This window comes from Theropithecus gelada, chromosome 8 (genome assembly GCF_003255815.1).
Source record: "Theropithecus gelada isolate Dixy chromosome 8, Tgel_1.0, whole genome shotgun sequence".
Taxonomy (NCBI): Eukaryota; Metazoa; Chordata; class Mammalia; order Primates; family Cercopithecidae; genus Theropithecus; species Theropithecus gelada.
Genome location: NC_037676.1, coordinates 21,115,379 through 21,140,126, shown reverse-complemented (window position 1 = coordinate 21,140,126; position 24,748 = coordinate 21,115,379). Strand labels below are relative to the sequence as shown.

At 38.8% G+C, this 24,748-nt stretch overlaps 1 protein-coding gene across 2 annotated transcripts in view; it reads right to left on the bottom strand.

The window, feature by feature from the left end:
• Nucleotides 1–24,748, bottom strand: part of PPP3CC (protein phosphatase 3 catalytic subunit gamma) — a 102,289-nt gene that overhangs the window by 22,782 nt on the left and 54,759 nt on the right. For both annotated transcript variants that reach the window (XM_025394807.1, XM_025394808.1), the window contains exons 4-6: nucleotides 20,885–20,996; nucleotides 7,849–7,994; nucleotides 5,596–5,735 (exon numbers count right to left, since the gene is read on the bottom strand). In XM_025394807.1, coding sequence (XP_025250592.1) covers nucleotides 5,596–5,735; nucleotides 7,849–7,994; nucleotides 20,885–20,996 — 398 coding nt within the window. The remainder of the gene's footprint in view (nucleotides 1–5,595; nucleotides 5,736–7,848; nucleotides 7,995–20,884; nucleotides 20,997–24,748) is intronic.

The following is a 24,748-nucleotide window of genomic DNA, read 5'->3' as shown; positions in this document are numbered from 1 at the left end:
AATACAACAGAAAGATATAATCATTATAAATATATATGTACCTAACATCAAAGCACCTAAATATATAAAGCAACAACAGATCTGAAGGCAGACATTGACAGTAATAAAATAATAGCAAGTAGGACGTGCATGGTGGCTCACACCTGTAATCCCAGTACTTTGGGAAGCCGAAGTGGGTGGATCACCTGAGGTCAGGAATTCGAGACCAGCCTGGCCAACGTGGTGAAACCTCGTCTCTACTAAAAATGCAAAAATTAGCTGGGCATGACGGTGCATGCCTGTAATCCCAGCTACTTGGGAGGCTGAGGCAGGAGAATTGCTTGAACCCAGGAGGCGGAGGTTGTAGTGAACCGAGGTCGTGCCACTATACTCCAGCCTGGGTGAGAGAGCAAGACTCCGACTCAAAATAATAATAATAATAATAATAGCAAGTAACTTCAATACATCATTCTCAGAATGGATAAATCATCCAGTCAGAAATCATTAAGCAAACAACAGAACTGAACAACACTATGGACCAAATGGACCTAATACGCATATACAAAACTTTTTGCCAAATAACAGAAGACTACAATTCTTCCCAAGTGTATACAGAATATTCTTTTGGCTATATAATCATAAAGAAGTATCAACAAACTTAAGAAAATGTAAATCATCCTAAGTATCTTTTCCCACCACAATGGAATGAAACTAAAAATCAATAACTGTAAGAAAATAGGAAAATTCACAAATATTTAGAAACTACACACCACACTTTTGAACAACTATTGTGTCAAAGAGGAAATCAAAAAGGAATTTAAAAATTATCTCTAGATAGGTCAGGAGTTCGAGACCAGCCTAAGCAACATAGCAAGACCTTGTCTCCTCTAAAAATTTTAAAAACAATTAGCTGGGTATGGTGGTACATCCTGTAGTCCCAGCTACTCAGGAGGCTGAGGCAGGAGGATTGCTTGAGCCCAGGGGTTCAAGGTTGCAGTGAGGTATCACTGTGCCACTGCACTCAGCCTGGGTGACAGAGCAAAACATCCTATTTCAAAAAAAAAAAAAACCCTCAAGACAAATGAAAACAAAAATTACATATCAAAATGTATGGGATGCAGCAAAAACAGTACTTACAGGAAAGCTTATAGTAATAAATGCCAATTTAAAAAACAAAAAAGACCTGAATTCAACAACCTTATCTTACACTTCAAGAAACTGGAAAAAGGAGAATCAAATAAACCCAAAGTTAGCAGAAGAAAGGAAAGTTTAGGGCAGAAATGAATCAAATAGAGAACAGAAAAACAATAGAAAAAAGTCAAAACTAAGAGTTGGTTTTGGAAAACTAAACAAAATTGACAAACCCCTAGCAAGACTAAGAAAAAAAGAGATACTCAAATAAATACAAAATGAAAGAGGAGACATTACAATAGATGCCACAGAAATAAAAGGGATCATAAGGGACTATTACGAATAACCATACACCAAAACACTGGAAAACCTAGAAGAAATGGATAGAGTCCTAGAAATATACAACCTGCCAAAACTGAATCAAGAAGAAATAGAAAACCCAAACAGACGAATAGCAAATATGGAGACTGAATCTGTAATCAAACAGCTCTCAACAAAGAAAAGCACAGGACCAGATGGTTTCATGGGTGAATTCTATCAATCATTAAAAAAAGAATTAATACCAATCTTTCTTAAACCTTCCAAAAAATAGAAGAGGAGAGAATTCTTCCAAACTCACATTATGAGGCCAGGATCACTCTGATACCAAAGCCAAAGACACCAGAAGAAAGAAAAGTACAGGTATCTTTGATGAACATAGATTTTTAATCCTCAATAAAACACTAGAAAGCCAAACTCAACAACACACTAAAAGGATTATACACCATGGCTAAATGGGATTTATCCCTGGGATAAAAGAAGGCAGAGTATCACTTTGTTCAACCTCAGCTGGGAACATGCATGTGTCCTGGGTGAGTCAAATTTTTTATCTCATTATTCCCAGTAGCTACATTCTATAATGTTGCTGCAAAAACAGAATTAGCAAATAATGAAACACTACTGCTAAGGGAAATACAGGGTAAAGTTCCTGTGAGCCTCTGGTCATAACATTTTCACCCACCAATTAATATATAACCTTGTTTCAGATGTGTTTCTGTCTAATAATACTTCAGGTCATTTACACTGTTGATTCATTAACATCGAACTCATGGCCAAAACCACCTCATGCCTAAACAAAGCTTATATCTAACACTCGCATATTTTCCCTGTAAGACACACCACAGCCTTCTTGTGCTTAGGAACCCGAGACAGCAGTACTTCAGCACTACACTTGGTGGCGATTCTAAACAGTGAAATCACTCATGAAAAGCACAAAAACATAAAACATGTTTCACTAAATAAAACCCAAAAGAATGCCTGTTTACAATATGAGGGCTGCAAAAAGAAGGTAGGGCATCATTTTGTTCAATCTCAGCTAGGAACATGTGAGTGAGATGGCTCAAATTTTTTGTTGCACTGCACACTGCATTCCCATGAATGATTATGACACCTCTGTAAGTACTGATGTGGGTGTTACAAATACATCTTAGTAAGTGGGGGAATTCACAAATATGAAATCCATAAGTAATGAGAATCAAGTATACATCCACAGGATTAAGTTTTAGAAGTAGAATTTCTAGATCAAAGGCCATGTACAAATGCCTTTGAGAGATATTGCCAAGTTGATGTCCACAGAAATTGTACCAATTTCTATTCTGACAACAATGAATACGTATTATGCTCTTTATTTTAAGCAATGTAAAAAGAAATAAAAGTTAATTGATTTCATCACATTAGTCATTGGAAAAGTTGGCATGGAGGAATGAAAAATGGTTATTGGCTGGGTGGGACTCATCCCTGTAGTCCCAGCACTTTGGGAGGCCAACCAGGGAGGGGTGCTTGAGTCTATGACTTTGAGATCAGCCTGGGCAAAACAGCAAGACTCTGTCTCTACAGAAAATTTAAAAAGCAGCTGGGCATGGTGGCATACGCCTACAGTGCCAGCTACCCAGGAGGCTGAGCCAAGAGGACTGCTCGAGCCCAGAAGGTTGAGGCTATAGTGAGCTGTGATGGCGCCACTGCACTCCAGCCCGGGTAACAGAGAGAGACCCTGTCTCAAAAAAAATAAAAATAAAAAATAAAAAAAGAAGAAGAAAGAAAAAAAAGACTGTTTACTATCCATCTGACAAGGGATTAATAACCAGAATATGTAAGGAGCTCAAACAATTCAATACGAAAAATCCAATAATCCAGTTTAAAAATGAGCAAAATATCTGAATAGACATTTCTTAAAAGGAGACATAAAATGGCAAACAGGTATATGAAAAGGTATTCAATATCACTGATCATCAGAGAAATGCAATCAAAACTATGATATCATCTCACCCAGTTAAAATGGCTTTTATCCAAAAGACAGGCAATGACAAGTGCTGGTGAGGACATAGAGAAAAGGGAACCCTCATACCCTATTGGTGGGAATGTTTAGTACACTACTATGGAGAACAGTTTAGAGGTTCCTCAAAAAACTAAAAATTGAACTACCATATAATTCAGCAATCCCACTACTATGTATATATATAAAAGAAAGGAAATCAGTATATTGAAGAGACATCTGCACTTCCATGTTTATTGCAGCACTGTTCACGATAGCCAAGATTTGGAAGCAACCTAAGTGTCTATTAACAGATGAAAGGACAAAGAAAACATGGTACATATACACAATGGAATATTATTCAGCCATAAAAAAGAATGAGATCCTGTCATTTGCAACAACATGAATGGAACTAGAGGTCATTATGTTAAATGAAATAAGCCAGGCACAGGAAGACAAACTTCATATGTTCTCACTTATTTGTAGGAGCTAAAAATTAAAACAATTGAACTAATGGAGATTACAGTAGAATGATGGTTACCAGAGGCTGAGAAGGGTAGTGAGAGGGGAAATGGGATAGTTAATGGGTACAAAAAAAACAGAAAGAATGAATAAGACCTAGTATTTGCTACTGTGAGATTTAAACAACAGGGTCACTATAGTGAATAATAATTTAATTGTACATTTAAAAATAACTAGAAGAGGCTGGCCACAGTGGCTCACACCAGGACTTTGGGAGGCTGAGGTGGGTGGATCACTTGAGGTTAGGAGTTCCAAACTAGCCTGGCCAACATGGGTGAAACGCCATCTCTAAAAAACACAAAAATTAGCCAGGCATGGTGGTGGGTGCCTACGATCCCAGTACTCAGGAGGCTAAGGCAGGAGAATTGCTTGAACCTGGGAAGTAGAGGATGCAGTGAGCTGAGATCACGCCACTGCACTCCAGCCTGTGCGACAGAGCAAGACTCCGTCAAAAACAAAGTGAAAAAAAAAACAACAAAAAATAAAATAAAAGAGTATAATTGGATTGTTTGTAACACAAAGGATAAATGCTTGAGGTGATGGATACCTCATTTACTTTGATGTGATTATTACATGTTGTATGACTGTATCAAAATATCTCATATAACCCATAAATATATATACCTACTATGTACTCACAAAAATTTTTTAAAAATTTTTTTAAAGAAAAAAGGTTTAGAAGAATGCTAAAAGTAATGGTGAAATCAAAGTTTCGTGTGTGTGCATGCATGTATTTTAATGAACACATTATCTTAGCCAAGTAACAGAGATTTTTAGGAAAATAAATATATTATTTGCCACAATAAAATACTGGGATTAAAAATAATTTAGATTTCCAACTTCTCTATGTCTTTCTTTTTTTTTTTTGAGACAGAGTCTTGCTCTGTTGCACAGGCTGGAGTATAGTGGCACAATCTTGGCTCACTGCAACCTACACCTCCCAGGTTCAAGTGATTCTCTTGCCTCAGTCTCCCAATTAGCTAGGATTACAGGAGTGTTGCCACCATATCTGGCTAATTTTTGTATTTTTAGTAGAGATGGGTTTTGCCATGTTGGCCAGGCTGGTCTTGAACTCCCGGCCTCAAGTGATCCGCCCATCTAGGCACCCCAAAGAGCTGGGATTATAGGCGTGAGCCACCAAGCCCTGCCTGTCTTCCTATTTTTGAGTGTCTAATCACAATGAAAGCTCCTGTGAAATTTAAAACAACCACCAACTTCCAGGAAATGTACTGGGCTTAGTTCACAATGTCCTGTTCTTTTTATATCTTAATCTACACTAGTGGTTACAAAAGTTGGAGAGCTTTTGAAAACACAATAGGATTCCTCTCAGACCTAGTATCAGAATCTCTGGGGAAAGAGCCAAGAAAGCTTTGATTTTTTTAAAAAAAGTGTATAGATAATGTTTAGGAACAAATAGTCTAGATCACTTAGAGTCAGACGAAAATATCAGAGCACTGCAGGATGTCCAATCATGTTTCGTGTATTACACTTCTTAGGGCATAATATCTAAGAAAATATAAAAAGCCAAACAAATAAGTTTCTTGCCTCCTATTAATCGAAAAATTAAACACAAGTGCTTATACTACACAGATCTGAAATAAAAAATGCTGAAAAAAATCTGATAAAATGAATTAGTTTCCTTTCATAATTTTCTATCTCAAGGACTAGCTTACCTGTAGAAATAAGAGCACCCTCGGACAGTGTTGTGGGTATAGTGCTCCAAGGTCTTCTCATTGCCATAATCCTCTGAGGGATCAGACCAAAGCAGGTCACACACAGGTCCAAAGGCGGGAGGTTCTGTAAACCTGTCTAACTAGAAGACACACAAAAGCCAAAAGAAAAAAATCAGGAGAGCAAAAGGGCTCTTGGAAATTGGTATGCATCAAAGAAAAACCCCTTCCACCCACAAGAATGTATTAGGAGAGAAGCCAGTGTGCCCCTAAAGGATTTTCCTGCAAGAAAAGGAACATTTAACAATTTTAGATACAATAACTTTTATTATTTTTCTGCAATAATTTTTTTTTTTCTTTTCTTTTCTTTTTTTTTTTGAGACGGAGTTTCGCTCTTGTTGCCCAGGCTGGAGTACAATGGCATGATCTCGGCTCACCGCAAACTTCGCTTCCCAGCTTCAAGTGATTCTCCTGCCTCACCCTCCCTAGTAGCTGGGATTATAGGTATGTGCCACCACACCCGGCTAATTTTGTATTTTCAGTAGAGACAGGGTTTCTCCATGTTGGTCAGGCTTGTCTCGAACTCCTGACCACAGGTGATCTGCCCTCCTCGGCCTCCCAAAGTGCTGGGATTACGGGCTTGAGCCACTGCGCCCGGCCTGCAATAAATTTTTATAAACATCCCTGTCATTTAACCATACTGTAGTAAAGGACCCTCTTACATCCTAATCGTAAAGGAGTACTAATTTAATTCAAATGTGAAATCAACCACTATAGAGATATACAATTTTAGAAAGACTATGACTATATAAAATTAATTTTAATTGTCTAGGTGAGCCAATGTTACCATGAGAGCAGAAATGTTTTACAATGGTTCTGTTCATTGCAAACCTCATTCCAGTGGAGATTTCTTTATTTTAAAGAATGCTAATTTTGTAAGGGCATTTATCCTTTCCATTCTATGCAGTTGAGGTATTTCAATATGAGTTATTAACTTAAGCCTTTAGTCACTGCTGCTTTAGTTAAAAGCATAAAAACCAAGAGAAAGTAAGTAATAGAATAGCTGAATGCCAAGAAGATAAATTTCTACTGAGTGAAAGAGCTTTTTATTGATATGATTGATTCAGAATTATAAAATTCATATTTTACTATGTAAGAGAGAAATGCTGGTTATTTAAAAGACAGTGAGGCAAGAGAAAAGCCAGTACATATAGGTACACCCTCTTACCCTAAGGAGACTTTCATTCAGAGAAAATAGTTTTATAAACAGAAAAATCTTTAGTCTCAGTACCTATAAGAGGATGAGTATCCATTACTTTGATTAAAAAAGAGAGAGAGAGACACGTAGAAGAATTCAAAGGCAGAGAAGATAAGATGACTATGTACAATAAAAATTTGTCATCTTTTTCCATAATGAAGATACAGAATCTTGGAAATAATAATCACCAAGGAAGGCAAGTAAAACAATGAAACCGTATTATCTAAAATGTCAAAGCCAATGCATTTCGGAGATGGCAGTGTCCTCAGACCATTCTTTCCAACTTCCTCATTTCATAGAGAAGAAATGTGACAAAGAGGTTCAATAATTTGGTCAAGGTTACACAATTAATGGCAGGACTGTGATTAGAACCCTGGTTTGCTTCCTTTTGCACTGTGATATAATTTAAGTTTTAGGACTATAAGAATGTTAGCTTTCTAGTTGGTAAAAACATAGAGCTCACTAAAAATTATAATTTGTGGTAGATACATATCAAAATGTTAACGGTAGTTATGGTGATGAAATCAGAGGTATCTTCCATTTTCTTACTTTTGATTATCTATATTTTAAAGATTTCAGCTAAAGATATATTGGTTGACTGCAATAAGAAATAAATTTTAGGCTGGGCCCAGTGTCTCACACCTGTAATCCCAGCACTTTGGGAGGCCAAAGTGGGCAGATAGATCACTTGAGGTCAGGAGTTCAAGACCAGCCTGGCCAACATGGTGAAACCCCGCCTCTACTAAAAATACAGAAATTAGCCTACTAAAAATACAAAAACTGGCCAGGTGTGCTGGTGCGCACCTGTATCCAGCTACTTGGGAGGCTGAACAAGGGAGGCGGAGGTTGCAGTGAGCTGAGATAGCACCACTGTACTTCGTTCGGCCTGGGTGAAAGAGAAAGACTCTGCCTTAAAGCAAACAACAACAACAACAACAACAACAAAACCCAACACATTTTAAAAATATACTCTATGAGAATAAAAAAAGATAACTTACTTTCCTAATGTCATCTAAAGAAGTAATTTCAGGTGACATTCCTCCATGTACACAGAGAAACTGCTGGTTTAAGAGGGCAGCAAGAGGAAGACAGTCAAATGTCTCCATACAGGCATCATACACCTGTTCCGAATATTTGATTCGACCTAACAAAAAAGGAAAACCAGTCAATGGAAGAAAAACTAAAATATATCACATTTGAAAAAGGATATAGGCCAGGAGAATATGAAGCTATTTTAAAGCCATTTATTTTAGATAATTTGAGACCACAATTATCTTTGTAAAGATACTTTTGAAAAGTTGTGGATAATACGTTAACAATACCTTTCTCCTCTTAAAGACAAGTGTGACTTTGGATTAACTTTCTAGCTCTGTTGCTTGGAAATGTGGTAAGGTGACTGTCCACTGTGTTATTAGGCAACATGGCTTGTGGTAAAAATTACCCAGTTACCTGGTGGGAAGCTTTGGGCTCCTCTGAAGGTAGTTTTACAACACACATTGACACTTGATGCACGAGGCTTCTATACCAGGATGGCTCCCTAATTTTCCCAGTATGGATACTGTTTCCTTGTACCTGAGCTGGTGAGATGGGAGGGGGCAAGAGAGACGGAAAGCTGCTGGACTGTGGTATGCACTGCTGTGAGGACCACTCCACTGAAAAGGAACGCCCAGTGCTGCCCTTCCTGACCTATACCCTTCTAAGTATATGGATGATAAGTAAGGTCCATGGTAGTCTTGTGAGTCTGAGTATTTTATGGGTCTTGAAGATCCCTTAGGGGTGTTGAAGATATCTAAGTGGAAACTGGAGTCTTAGGAGATATCAATAAAATGTCAGTAATGTTTTGGCTCATGATTTTTAAGGTCTGTAAACAAATTATGTCTTGATTCTATTTTCTCTAAAAACATTTGGCTTAAGCTGATGTGGTGGCTCATGCCTGCAGTCCCAGTGTTTTGGAAGGCTGAGGTAGGGGGATCGCTTGAGGCCAGGAGTTTGAGACCAGCCTGGGCAACACAATGAGGCTTAATTTTTTGTTTTTTTGTTTTTTTTGAGACGGAGTCTCGCTCTGTCATCCAGGCTGGAGTGCAGTAGCAGGATCTTAGCTCACTGCACCTCTGCCTCCCGGGTTCTTGCGATTCTTCTGCTTCAGCCTCCCAAGCACCTAGGACTACAGTTGCATGCCACCACGCCTGGCTAATTTTTGTATTTTTAGTAGAGACAGGGTTTCACCATGTTGGCCAGGTTGGTCTCAAACTCCTGACCTTGTGATCCACCTGCCTTGGCCTCCCAAACTGCTGGGATTATAGGCATGAACCATCGCGCCCAGCCAAGGCCTCGTTTTTACAGAAAATTAAAAAACAAAATTAGCTGGCTGTGGTGGCACACGCCTGCTGTCCAAGCTACCTGGGAGGCTGAGGTGGGAGGATAGATTGAGCCCAGGAGTTTGAGGCTGCAGTGAGCTACGATAGTGCCACTGCACTCCAGCCTGGGCAACAGAGTGAGACTCTGCCTCTAAACAATAAAAAATAAATGTTTGGTTTAATAAACTATATTTTGATGTGGTTGTCAACTTGGGGCTACAGAATAAGGAAATACATCAGCAGGTGGAAGGAGGAGTCTCTACAAATCTCTAGAAAGGAAAAGTCATGAAATAATAGGTGGGAAACTGAAAAATGGGCATTTAAAGAGAAAAAGGAACATCTTCTTCTTCCTTGGCCTTGGTTTCAAAAAGTCAAGCTGTGTTCAGGGATGTGTGTGGGCAGAGAAGACCAGAAGTATAGTCAGGCAGCTCTGCAGAACTGTGAGCTCCTTCTCCTCTTCTAGGATTCTGGGACGATGAGGTGGCCTACAGGACCAAGCTGTATCGAGTGAGTCAGACTATCTAGTTGGTAATTATTTCTGTGTTTATTTCCTTTTTGTGATCTCTAAGCCTTTAGAAAGACATGTTTAAGGATCAGAGCCTGGTCCTGGCAAGGCTTTGGGGAATAAAGTGAAGAATGATGGATTCAGGTTTGGGCCAGACTGAAGTACTGTATGGGTGACAGGAATGATTAGACAGAGATCCCTAAGGAAGGTGTAAACCAGTAGACCACACTGGAGGTTGTAAGGCCTTCCATCCCTGAGTGTGAAGATTTCTCTTTAATGCCAATACTGGGTGATCAGGGTTTGAGTTCATTAAGGGAGCCTGTGGGTTTCTTTGAGGTTTTCACAACATTTTGTATTGCTGTTATAGCAGTCAGCATCATCTATTCCACAACATATGCTAACTTTATTAGGAGCTCAAAGTTAACAAGAGCCATGTCTTATGCATCGTTGCCTCCGCTTACAGTTACATCCTTATACTCTGCTTTATCTTAAATACTATAAATTTTGCCCATTTCAAAGTAGATCCAGCATTGGCCATAAAGTCTGTTGGAAGTAAAAAACAAACAAAAAACTCTTTAATTTATGGTCAGTGATTGACTTTTTCTCCTGAAAATCCTAGGAACCAGAGTTCCCTCTGTTGCCAGTGTCAGTAAGGAATTCCTCCATGGGAGTTCTACACTTGAATATAGGTGGGAATTTCAATTACTTATTAATTTATGCTCCATAACATCTTACATTGATAAACGCCTTTCAATCCCAAGAATGACTCAAAATAATTCCTTAGCCCACTTCCAAAAAAGAATGCCAAGTCAAGATGGCAAGTAATGAAGTATATTGTTATTTTGTAAATTAAATCAGGAGGTCAAAAATTAAATTAAGCAAAAAGAAGTTCATGTTATATTAATATGTGAATAAAATAGGCTACGAAATGTTACCATCTTTATTTTTTCAAAGTATATGAATTGCATATATAATCACCAATATTTAATTTTCTGAGGGATTAGATTGACAATGGTATCTATAGTTTTCTTAGTTTAGCTGTTCTTTTTTATGATGAATATGTAATCTTTATACAATAACATTATTATACTGCCTTTAAAAAAATTTTTTTTACAGACAGGATCTTATTGTTTTCTAGGCTGGAGAGCAGTAGTGCAATCATAGCTCACTGTAACCTCAAACTTGTAGGTTCAAGCAGTCCTCCTGCCTAATCTTCTAAGTAGCTGGGACTACAGGTGCACACCACCACACCTAGCTAATTTTTAAAAATTATTTGTAGAGACAGGATCTCAATATGCTGCCCAGGTTGGTCTTCAATTCCTGGCCTCAAGCAATCCTCCTGCCTCAGCCTCCCAAAGCGCTGGGATTACAGGCATGAGGTACTGCACCTGTACCTGGCCTATATTACTTTTATTATTTAAATGTATTGAAGGCTTATGACGTGTCTGTCAGTGAGTTAAGCATGTGGCATGACATGGTGGTAAAGAGAATGCAGTCTGGAACTTGTTGCCTGCTTTGAAGAAACTCAGCACCCTCCACTTACTAGCTATGGGACCTTGGATAAAAATTTTAACTCTCTGCCTTGGTTTCCTTATCTATGGTCATAATAATAATAATAATACCCTGAATTGTAGATTCAGGGTTGCTGTGAGGATTAAATCAATTCATTTATGTAAAATATGCAGAATAATGCTGGCACTTAGTGCATACTATGTAAGTGTTAACTGATAAAGTATTTAATACTCACAGAAACCCTATGAAGTAGATATTGTTACTGTCTTCATTCAAAAACTGAGGAAATTAGGCTTACTTGCCCAAAGCTGCAAAGCTAGTGACTGGCAGAACTGGGACTTAAACCTGTTCATGCTCTTAATGACCCTCTAATATTCCTCCTAATCATTATTTTTAAATAAGATTTTGAATAGGAGAATCTAAATAGCCAAATACATAATTCCCAGAGGTTAAATTAGCTGATTTAAGTGCTTTATTTTCAAGACAAATTTTTAGGATCTATCCCAAAAAACAGTTATTTCTATAGCAAAGGGAAAATGCACTACAGCCATAGGATGACACGGATATAAGTTCTAACTAGTATCAATAATACAATATTAACAAAACAAAATTTTCAACAAAACTCTTTGAAAGCAATTTTGAGAGTCAGCACTACTTGCAAGAAATCACAATCTGGTCTAGTCACTGATGACATATTTGTTTCAATTTTTATTTGCTTTATTTATTATTATTATTATTGTTTGAGACAGGGTCTCATTCTGTCACCCAGACTGGAGTGCAGTGGCATTATCATAGCTTACTGCGGCCTAGAACTCCTGGCCTCAAGAGATCCTCCCACCTCAGTCTCCCAAATGCTGGGATTACAGACGTGAGACATAGCTCAAATTTTAAAAGCCACAAAAGGGTATAATGTACCTCCTGCCCTCTCTCTGCAAGTAACCAATATTAGCAGTTTCCGGGTGTCTTTACAAAGATATTCTATGCATACACATGCAGATATGTATGTTTCTTCTCTTTCCAAAACATCCTTTTGGTTTTTACACACATGATAGCACATATGTACTGTTCTTTACTTGCTTTTTGCACTTAAGAACACATTTTGGCTATCATGCCACATCTTCAGAGGAAGAGTGGAATTAAGAGTATGCCACCCCAAAATACGCCACTCCGGCACACTGACAACTTTGAGTTAAAGGCACTTGAAAAACCACAGTTGCAAGAAGATCACTCTGGCCTTCGTGCTGTTTCTTCTTTTTTTTTTTGAAACGGGGTCTTGTTACATGCCCAGAATGGTCTCAAACTCCTGGCCTCAAGTGATCCTTCCAGTTCAGCTTCCCAAATAGCTGGGATTACAGGCACATGCCACAGTGCCCAGCTCATGCTGCTTTTTAAAAGCAGGAAATGAAATTCTCATTTGAAAGATGCCCTCCCAGAGCAACAGACACTGAGACCTACTTGAAAATGGAGGGTAGGAGGAGGGAGAGGATCAGGAAAAAAAACTACTGGGTACTAGGCTTAGTGCCTGGATGACAAAATAATCTATATAGCAAACCCCTATGACACAAGTTTGCCTATATAACAAACCTGCACATGTACCCCTGAACTTAAAATAAAAGTTAAAAAAACAAAAAGAAAAGAAAGATGCCCTCCGTGTACAAGAAGGAAAATAACATTGTTATCACCAAGGATTAATAGTTGAGGCTGAATTCAAATAACTCTTATCTTCTAGCCTCCTCACATCATTTAGTTCCTTTTCCACAACTTATTACTTTTAGTCCAATTCAGCATGTAAGTGTTCAACTCTGAGTCTCTGGGTCTTCATTTTCTTATAGCGGCTCCCATGTCATGTAGAACTTATATTAAATAAATCCCTATGCTCTTCTCCTATTAATTTATCTTATGTCAATTTAATTCTCCAGCCCAGCTGAAAAACTCTGAGAGTAAAGGTAAAATTTTGCCTCCCCTACAGAAGAGCTTTGTAATTTTTTAACATCTACCCAGTATTTTGCTTTATGGATATGCCACAATCTAATTAGACCAATCTTTTGCTACTCTAAAAACCGCTGCAATGAGCAATGACAAACAATATTTGTTTTTTTTTTTTTTTTTTTAAATCCAGTTGTCATAACAATACTGCTTTCATTAGTAAAATTACAGGAGTTTCTGGAACTTGTCAGTAAGCTATTTAACTATACATTTTAAAACATGGTTCCTGGAAGGGCCGGGCACGGTGCCTCACGTCTGTAATCCCAGCACTTTGGGAGGCAGAGGTGGGTGGATCACGAGGACAGGAGTTCGAGACCAGCCTGACCAACATAGTGAAACCCTGTCTCTACTAAAAATACAAAAATTACCCAGGCGTGGTGGCGCACACCTGTAATCCCAGCTACTCAGGAGGCTGAGGCAGGAGAATTGCTTGAACCTGGGAGGCAGAGGTTGCAGTGAGCCGAGATCACACCACTGCACTCCAGCCTGGGTGACAAAGCGAGACTCTGCCTCAAAAAAAAAAAAACCAGGTTCGTGGAAATAAGAAATTCATTTACTTTAGTAGAAACTTTGACCCAGAGCTATAAGCTTGAACCCACAGCATTTATGGAATAATATAAACACGAGGTTCCTTCGAAGAAAATAAACAAATAAATACATAAAAATAGGCTGGGAATGAGGGCTCAAGCCTGTAGTCCCAGCTACTCAGGAGGCTGAGGTGTAGGGACCGCTTGAGCCTGGGAGGTTGAGGCTGTAGTGAGCTATGATTTTACCAGTGTGCTACAACCTGGGCAACAGAGCAAGACCCTGTGGAAAGGAGAGGAGAGGAGGGGAGGGGAGGGGAGGGGAGGGGAAGGGAGAAGGGAAAAAGGAAGGGAAGGGAAAAGGGAAGGGAAAAGGGAAGAAAAGGAAAAGACAAAACAAGACAGACACTATGTTTCTTGCTTTCTAAGTAGATAACAATGAAGCAATACTTTTGCAAAAACAAATGATATGTCAAAAATTAACTGTTAGGGGCTAGGCATGGCGGCTTACACCTGTAATCTCAGCACGTTGGGAGGCCAAGGCAGGAGGATTGTTTGAGAAGTTCAAGATCAGCCTTGGCAACATAAGCGAGACTCAGTCTCTACAAAAAAATTTAAAAATTAGCCAGGCATGGTGGCACACACCTACAGTCCCAGCTACTCGGGAGGCTGAGGCAAGAGAATCACTTAAGCTGAGGAGTTCAAAGTTGAAGTGAGCTATGATTACACAATTGTACTCAAGCCTAGACAACAGAATGAGACCCTATCTCTTAAAAAAATAAATTTTGTTTAACTGTTCGACAAAAAATAAATGTTTGAGGTGATGGATATTGCAGTTACCCTGACTTAATAATTATACATTGTACACATATAGTAAAAATATCACATGTACCTCAAAAATAGGTACAACTATTACATATCAGTTTTTTAAAAAAGGAAAAAAAAAGCAGTATACTTTTCCATAAAGAAAGGAATATTTTTAAAAAATCTCTGAATTATACAGCAATTTAAGATTGATACAAGAAAAGCCTTCACCCACTTCCCCCTTAAAAACATGAACAAGATTACAGCTGCACAATCTGAAACTAAGCATCCCTTACTAATTATAAGATGCTAATTCTTGAAGACACAGTGGCCACTGAAGAGAGATCAGCTTATCAGTAAAAACACCCATGCACAGCAACACACATGCTCTCTCCTTACACAGGAATAAAATTTTAAACTTATACTTGAATTTGTGTGCTTGTTCCAAGATTTATTTACATTTCAGATGCAGCATTATAATAAAAAAAGAAGGACTATCTTGGTAGACAGGAAAAAAAGAAAGCCATCAGGTTTAACCACAGTTAAATCACGTGAAAAGCAAATAAAAACCTGAGATAAGAAATTATGGGCAAAAGGAGACACTTAAAATGTTTCCAGGACCTATTGTTCCAGCTTCTAAAAATAGTCTGAACCATTTATACCTGTCAAAAAAATCCCTGATGTTATTATTACACATTGCATCCCTGTATCAAAATATCTCACGTATCCCATAAATACATACACCTACTATACACCCATAAAAATTAAAAATTAAAAAACAATTCTGAAAAGACAGAAGAATAACTAAGAAAAATGTCACCTAAAAAAACCTCTGATATTTAATTCAAAACAAAGGCAGTCATAGGGAGCTTTCTTTACTACGTATCTACTCCTAATTAATAAAATTAGCTGACTTTTATCGAGCATTATATTCCAGGGCATTTGTTAACTGCTATATGCATTATTTAATGTTGCCAGGTAAGAAATGAAAGTGTTAAAGAATACCCCAATGTTTGATTTAGAAAAATAACATAAAATAAAATATTTCTAATTTTTGTATTTGGTGAAGTGGTTCCCAAAGGATAGTAGAAGCTTCCTAAAGACTCCGGAGCCGTCATTCTTAACCAGCAGCACACAGCTGAACTACCTCGGTGCTTACAAAGCTTTTCAAATGCTTGGGCCCCAACTGGGTAATTTTTAAATTACCAATTTGAAAAATAATAATAATTATAAAAGTATACACAGTGGTGGTAAAAAATAACTCAAACAATACTAGAGAGGATATAAAATTAAAAGTAAGTCATGCATGATGGCATGCACTTATAGTCCCAGCTATCTAGGAGGCTAAGGATGGAGGATTGCATGAGTTTGAGACTAGCCTGGGCAACATGTCAACACAGCATCTCAAAAAACAACAACAACAACAACTATAAGTCCTCCTAACCCAACCTCCCACTGTTAATGATTTCTTCTGTACATTATATATTTTTAATTTACAAAGGAGATGACCATTTACATGCTCTGCAAATGGCTTATAAAATAGCATCTCTCCATATCAGCACATATTATGGGTCTATCTTGGTCTGTCTTTCTTTTGTTTTTGGAGACAGAGACTTGCTCTATCATCCAGGCTGCAGTGTGGTGATCATAGCTCACTGCAGCCTTGAATTCCTGGGCTCATGCAATCTTCCTGCCTCAGCCTCCCAAGTAGCTGTAACTATAGGCACATGCCACCACACTCAGCTAATTTTTAAATTTTTTGTAGAGAGAGTCTTACTATGTTGCCCAGGTTAGTCTCAAACTGCTGGGCTCAAGCCATGCCCCCATCTCAGCCTCCCAAAGTGTGGCATAAGCCATTGCACCTGGCCACCTTGGTCTTTCAATAGCTGCCTAGCATTCCATTGTTAAAAAGCGTATTATTCATCACTGTCTTGTCGACATTTAGATTATCTTTTTGTTGTTGTTGTTGTTATAATTAATACTGCAGTGAATATCCTTAAGCATCCGTATCTTACTTTTTGTGAGTATATTTGTGTGGTAGATGAATTCTAAAATGACCTGAATTGATCTACATCTTTGTATGTATAATCCACTCCTCTTTCAGTGGATGAAAACTGTAAGTATGATGAGACTCCCATTATTTTGTCCCATTATATGGCAAAAGAAAGACTACCTTGGGAGGGCCTGATCTAATCAGGTGAACATTTATTTATTTATTTACTTATTTATTTTTAGGGACAGGGTCTCACTCTGTCACTCAGGCTAGAATGCAGTGGCACAATCACAGCCCACTGTAATCTCAAACACCTACGCTCAATCTATCCTTCAGTCTCAGCTTCTTAAATGGCTGGGCCTACAGGCTTCCACCACCATGCAGGCTGACTGAATTTTAAGTTTTTAATTTTCTTTTTGGTAGAGAGGAGGTCTCACTATGTTGCTCAGGCTAGTCTTGAACTCCTGGCCTCAAGTGATCCTCTTCCCTTTGGCCTCCCAAAGTGCTGAAATTACAGGCATGAGCCACCATGCTTGACCTAAGATGAGCCTTTTAAAAACTGAGTGAGGGTTTCTTTCCAGCTAGTTGATCACAGAGAGATGCATTCAGGGCGGCCTGGAAAAAAGCAAACATTCATATTGCGAACTACCACTGGAGGCTACATGTTATGGAACTGCAAGCAATATCCAGAAGCTGAGAGTCATCCCTGGTCAACAGCTAACAAGACAACAGGGACCTTAATCCTACAGTTACAAGGACCGCCAACAAGTGACCTTGGATAAAGACCCCAAGCCCCAGGTGAGAACTGAAACCCTGGAAACACCTTGATTTCAGTGAGATTCTATACAGAGAATCTAGCCGCACTGTGGCCTGGACTTCTGACCTACAATAACTATAAGATAATAAATGTGTTCTTTTAAGCCACTAAATTTGTGATAATTTTTTATGCAGCATTCAAAAAGTAATACAATCTGCATAATAAATTCCTACAAATGAAATTGCCAGATCAAGGGGATATGTACTTAAAATTTATATATATATTACAAAATTGCTCTTCAAATACTTTACATCTTTGTTGTTGTTGTTGTTGAGACAGGGTCTCACTCTGTCTCCCAGGCTGGAGGGTAGTGGTGATCATGGCTCACTATAGCCTCAAACTCCTGAGCTCAGGTGATCCTCCCACCTCAATCAGCCTCCTGAGTAGCTGGGACTACAGGTGAGTGCCTCTATGCACAGCTAATTTTTTGTGCTTTTTTTTTTTGTAGAGATGGGGTTTCAACATGTTGACCAGGCTGGTCTTGAACTCTTGGGCTCAAGTGATCCACTCACCTCAGCCTCCAAAAGTACTGGGATTATAGGCATGAGCCACCATGCTCAGCCTACACCAATTTAAACATCCACCAACAGTAGATTTAAAACTTCCCGGTAATTATCTGCTGATTTAAAGTGTTTAATCCAAGGATCTGTATCTTGCCCTCTTGTAGCTGACTTTTTTGACAGAGGGACTTTTTAAAAAGTGATTATCCTCTAAAATTTCTCTTAATAACAAAGACCTTTTCTTTGAGGCTCTACTAGGAGGGAGGCTGTCATTACAACTGCCATCTCCAATGTAAGAAGCTACTGGTAGCGAGAATTCATATGAGCGTATAACACACTATAAATAGCAATCTACCTGTCAGTAAATGGATCTGTGGCAGATGAATAAACTCTGAGTCTCTGAAAACAAATGTAAAAGTTTTTTTAACTTTGAAAATTATTTTTGGATCCCAGCACTTTGGGAGGCCGAGACGGGCAGATCACGAGGTCAGGAGATCGAGACCATCCTGGCTAACACAGTGAAACCCCGTCTCTACTAAAAATACAAAAAACTAGCCGGGCGAGGTGGCGGGCGCCTGTAGTCCCAGCTACTCGGGAGGCTGAGGCAGGAGAATGGCGTAAACCTGGGAGGCGGAGCTTGCAGTGAGCTGAGATCCCGGCACTGCACTCCAGCCTGGGTGACAGAGTGAGACTCTGTCTCAAAAAAAAAAAAAAAAAAAAAAAGTTTATAATAGATTCTTCTAAGATAATAATCTGCAGAAAAATCTGAATAAGATACAAAATGAAATCCATGATCAAAATATCAACCATACGAACACTAAAGTATATTTATATATTCAGGATTCGTTAAAAGGGGTAGATTTTAGAGCCATATAGGACCCAAGAGATTAGCTTATTTTATAGAGAATATGCTAACATTTTAGAAGTCAAAACAGGTAAAATTTTGCTTTTGTTTATTTCAGTACTTTCATCACAAAAATAAAAAAAAATTTTGGCGTATAACCCCATATACATATTTTCTGGAAGACTACTTCAGAGTATGTCAAAAGTCTTTAAAATGTGCATGCCCTCTAACCCAGAAATTCTTTTTTGAGAGTTTGTTCTGAAGATACAAATCATAGATGCTCATTCATTCAAATGAACTCAACCAGTATTTATTAAGCAACTTCGATGAGCAACTAATACTGTTGTGGGTGTTGGGGAAAACAACAGTGAACAAAACGTATCCCTGCTGGCATGAAGCTTACATTCTGGTGGCAGAGAAAGACAGTCAACTAATAAATATACATAAATCTCAGGTGTTGATAAACACTATGAAAAGAAACAGGGTATGAGGGTAAAATGATGAGATTATGATTTAAAAAGCAACCAGAGGAGAAAGTCTTGGAAGAAATGACATGAATGAAATAGAATGTATGTCTTATAAGCAGATAGAGATCTGGGAAAAGAAGAACTAAAAATGCAAATGCCCTGGGGCAGGATCTCCCAAACATCCCCAACATAGTCAGCATCATACTGTGTGTCAGTGAGCAGCCAATTATGAGTACTAGATGCTAGTCAAGGAAATCTATGAGTTTGTGTTTTTTGAGACAGCATCTCGCTGTATTGCCAAAGCTAGTCTAAAACTCCTGGGCTGAAGGGATCATCTAGCCTCAGCCTCCCACTGTGTTGTTTTTTAAATCAGCAAGTAATGTTTTGACTTTCAAAATAATTCTACTTTTTTTTTTTTTTTGAGTCAGAGTCTCGCTCTGTTGCCCAGGCTGGAGTGCAGTGGCAGGATCTCAGCTCACCATAACCTCTGTCTCCCAGATTCAAGTCATTCTCCTGCCTCAGCTTCCTGAGTAGCTGGGATTACAGGCACGCACCACTACACCCAGCTAATTTTTGTATTTTGAGTAGAGACAGGGGTTTCACCATGTTGGCCAGGCTGGTCTTGAACTCCTGACCTTGTGATCCACCTGCCTCAGTCTCCCAAAGTGCTGGGATTACAGGCATGAGCCACCACGCCCGGCCAATAATTCTACTTTTATATTAAACTTATTTTTACTATTACAATAGTACTTACAGTTAGAAACAACCTAACTATCCTATGATTGTTAGTAAATTGGCTACATGTATGATTGTGCATTTGTAAGATAGAATACTTTAAAAAAATTAAAATAACACAAGCCATGTTGTCAAAAATATTTAATGATATGGAAAAAATGCTACTATATTAGGTGAAACAGAAATGTATTAAACACTACATATGAGCCCAATTTTATTTTAAAAATATATACAGATAGATATATATATATCTGAACTATTTCATAATAATGAAAAATAACAGAAGACCATATTTCAAATAGTGTGATAACAGTGATTACTTCTAAGTGGCATGATTACCAACACTGTTTGTTTTTTTTTTTGAGACGGAATCTTGCTTTGTCGCCCAGGCTGGAGTAGAGTGGCGTGATCTCAGCTCACTGCAACCTGATTATGTACACTTTTATCTTCTTTAGACTTCTCTATGCTTTCCAAATATCCCAAATGAATTATTTTTTTTTTTGAGACAGAGTCTCGCTCTGCCGCCCAGGCTGGAGTGCAGTGGCCGGATCTTAGCTCACTGCAAGCTCCGCCTCCCGGGTTTACGCCATTCTCCTGCCTCAGCCTCCTGAGTAGCTGGGACTACAGGCGCCCGCCACCTCGCCCGGCTCATTTTTTGTATTTTTAGTAGAGACGGGGTTTCACCGTGTTAGCCAGGATAGTGTCGATCACCTGACCTCATGATCCGCCCGTCTCGGCCTCCCAAAGTGCTGGGATTACAGGCTTGAGCCACCGCGCCCGGCCGAATTATTTTTTAAACAAGGGGGAACCCAAAAGTTATATTCAAAACAAATGCCTTAGAAGATAGTCTTAGTTCTTCGCAGGTGAAAAAAATAACAACAACAGGACAGGAAGCATTTGAATTCCATTAGTTCTTTTTCTTTATGTTTGATTTACTTGGGACAGGTTAAAGGGTAACTAAAAAAGTTCTAGAGGAGTGATTATACTTACATTCCTGTTTGAAGGTGAAATAGTCTGTAAGATGCCTGCATTCATGATTTCCCCGAAGCAGGAACAATGTTTTGGGATGATTAATCTTTAAACTCCATAAATACAGCACACACTGTAAGACAGATAAAATTTTCTTTGTGACCATTATAATGCATAAACACAATTTATATAATTCAAATGACTTGCTGTAATGGCATATATCATTGTTACTCCCAAACTGAAAAATGAAACCTTTTGAATGTGATATACTTATTGCCCTAGAATTTGACAGAGTATAGAGTAGCTTTCACAGAAATCTCTCTCTAATCTCTGTTCTCATGTTCTATCTAAATATCTAGAACTCTCTCAGAAAGCCACTCACACATATATTAGTCCTAAAACCTGTATTTTATTTAATTCTGAAACACTAAAGGCATTTCCACTAAGACCAGGAACAAGGCAAGAATATTTACTATCTCTGCTACTGTTCAAAACTGGTGTAAGGGTATTAGCCAACTGAATTACACCTCAATTAGAGGGTTAAGAATGGGTAAAAAATAAAACTATCTCTATTTGCAGATATAACCCCCCAAAATCAATAAAACTAACTCAAATAATAAAATAATTCAGTAAAGCAGCAGGATATAAAATTAACATACAAAATCAATAGCCGTGGGGCACAGCGGCACGCATATGGTTCCAGCTACTCAGGAGGCTAAGGCAGGTGGCTCACTTCAGCCCAGGAGTTCAAGGCCAACCTGGGCAACATAGGGAGACGCCATCTTAAAATTTAAAAAAATAGGGCCAGGCGCAGTGGCTCATACCTGTAATCTCAGCACTTTGGGAGGCCGAGGTGGGCAGATCACCTGAGGTTGGGAGTTCGAGACTACCCTGACCAACATGGAGAAACCCCGTCTCTCCTAAAAATACAAAATTATCCAGGCATGGTGGCACATGCCTGTAATCTCAGCTACTTGGGAGGCTGAGGCACGAGAATTGCTTGAACCCGGGAGGCAGAGGTTGCCACAAGCCGAGATCACGCCACTGCACTCCAGTCTGGGCAACAAGAGCGAAACTCTGTCTCAAAACAAACAAAAATAGACCTTTTATACAGAAACAATCAACAGAACATCATGGTAGAGAAATCCCCATTTGTAACAGCAACAAAGAGGCCTAAAGACACAGCAATAAATTTAACAAGAAATGTGTAAAATCCATACAAGAAAAAAATTTAAATGTCCCTATAAGACATAAAAGTAGACATGAAATAATGGAAAGACATTCCTTGTTTTTGGATAGAATAAATCAACATGAAAAGATTACAGTTCTCGGCCAGGCACAGTGGCTTATGCCTGTAATCCTAGCACTTTGGGAGGCCAAAGTGGGCGGATCACCTGAGGTCAGGAGTTCGAGACCAGCCTGGCCAAGATGGTGAAACCCAGTCTCTACTAAAAATACAAAAATTAGCCAGGCGTAGTGGCGAGTGCCTGTAATCCCAGCTACCTGGGAGGCTGAGGCAGGAGAATCACTGGAACCTGGGAGGCAGAGGTTGCAGTGAGCCATGATCACGCCACTGCATTCCAGCCTGGGTGACAGAGCGAGACTCTCCCTCAAAAAAAAAAAAAAAAAAAAAGATTACAGTTCTCCCTAATTTAAGTCATTGAAATTCCAAGAAAAATACAAACAAGCTATTTTATGGAGTTAGACAAGCTGACACTAAAATTAACATGGAAATACGAACATGCAAGAAAGAACAGCCATGAAAACGTTAAAAAGAGACACCATGAGGGCAGACTAGCCCTACCAGATGTTAAAACATACAAACGTCTATAATCAAAACAGTGATACTGGCCTTATGTAGATAAATATACCAGTGGAATTTTATACTACAGATATAGTATAAAAGTACCTATAAAAACATGGTAAATAATAAAGGTGATATCTCAAATCACAGTAATAATGATGAACTTTTAAATAAATGGCTCTGGGTCAGGTGGCTGCCATTTAAAAAAAAAGATAAAGTTAGAACCACATCTTACACAATGTACAATAACCAACAAAAGGATGAGCAATCTAAATGTAAAAAGATAAAACCACACAAGTTCTAGAAGAAAACATGAGTGAGTTCTTAAGCCCAGTATAGGTCAAAATTGATGTAGGTAAGAACTGTGTAACCAATGACTAAAAATCCAGACACAATAAAATAAAAGATGGGTAAACGTGACCACACAAAAATGAATATAGGTCAGGTGTGGTGGCTCACACCTGCAATCCCAGAACTTTGGGAGGCTGAGGCAGGCAGATAACCTGAGGTCAGGAGTTTGAGACCAGCCTGGCCAACATGGTGAAACCTCACCTCTACTAAACATACAAAAATCTGCTGGGCATGGTGACAGGTGCCTATAATCCCAGCTACTCAGCAGGCTGAGGCAGGAGAATCGCTTGAATCTGGGAGGTAGAAGTTGCAGTAAGCTGAGATCACACCATTGCACTCCAGCCTGGGTGACAGAGCAAAACTCCATCCCCACAATAATAATAATAATAATATAATTCGCATAGTAAAAAACAATTTGGCCAAACTGACAAAACTACACATTCATTTACCTTTGACCCACTTCTAGGAATCTACCCTGAAGATACACTTCCAACAATATGAAAATAAATATGCACAAGGCTGTAGCATGTGTGTAATAGTAAAACATTAGGAACAACCTAAATGACCATGCACAGGAGAGAGGCTAAGCTATGATACGCTCAAACAATAAAGCACAAGGATGAGGAAAGATCTCTATAAACTGATTTAGAGTGATTTCCAGGATATATTTTTAGATGAAAAAAGCAAAGTATGGCTGGGCATAATGGCTCACAAATGCAATCCCAGTGCTTTAGGAGGCCAAGGCAGAAGGATAGCTTGAGGCCAGGAGTTTAAGACCAACCTGGGCAATACAGCAAGACCCTATCTCTACAAAACATTTAAAAATTAGCCAGATATGGTAGTCACATGCCTGTAGTCCCAGCTATTCAGGAGGCTGAGGCAGGAGGATCCCTTGAGGCAAGGAGTTTGAGGCTATAGTGAGCTATGATCATGATCATGCCACTGCACTCCAACCTGGGTGACACCGTGAGACTCTGTCTCCTAAAAAAAGTACAAGAGTAGCTATAGTATGCCACCCTCTATATAATAAAGAAGATATATGAAATTCATATGTATGTATCTCCTTTGTACATAAAAAATGCAGGAAAGATAAACCCAAAAACTAAAGAGATTGGTTACCTATAGCAGGCATTCAGGCACTAAATAGACTATGAAAAGAATACTTGTTTAAAGCATGAGAGCTAAAACAAGAAGGGAGAGTGTGGCCTTGTTTGGTCTGAGGTGGCAAGATGTGCGTTGGGAGACTCAAAGTAGTAGATCACTCTCCACATGTCTACCAGTGACTACAAAAGCACTGTATTGATTTTGAGGTTACAAATAAATTTTAGCAAGGAGGCATAGGCATATTTGCAGATACAGAACCCATGAATGATGATAATCAATTGTATACACCAATTATGAAATATTCTGTATATATTTCACAGCCTCAAAACACAAGCAAAAATTGAGACGCTAATATGCTTTGGCAGTGTCCCCACCCAAATCTCAACTTGAATGGTAGCTACCAGAATTCCCACACCCAGGGGACAGTAACTGAATCATGGGGGCCAGTCTTTCCTGTGCTATTCTTGTAATAGTGAAAAAGTCTCATGAGATCTGATGGGTTTATCAGGGGTTTCCACTTCTGCTTCTTCCTCATTCTTGCCACCGCCATGTAAGAAGTACCTTTTGCCTTTTGCCTCCCGCCATGATTCTGAGGCCTCCCCAGCCATGCGGATCTGCTAAGTCCA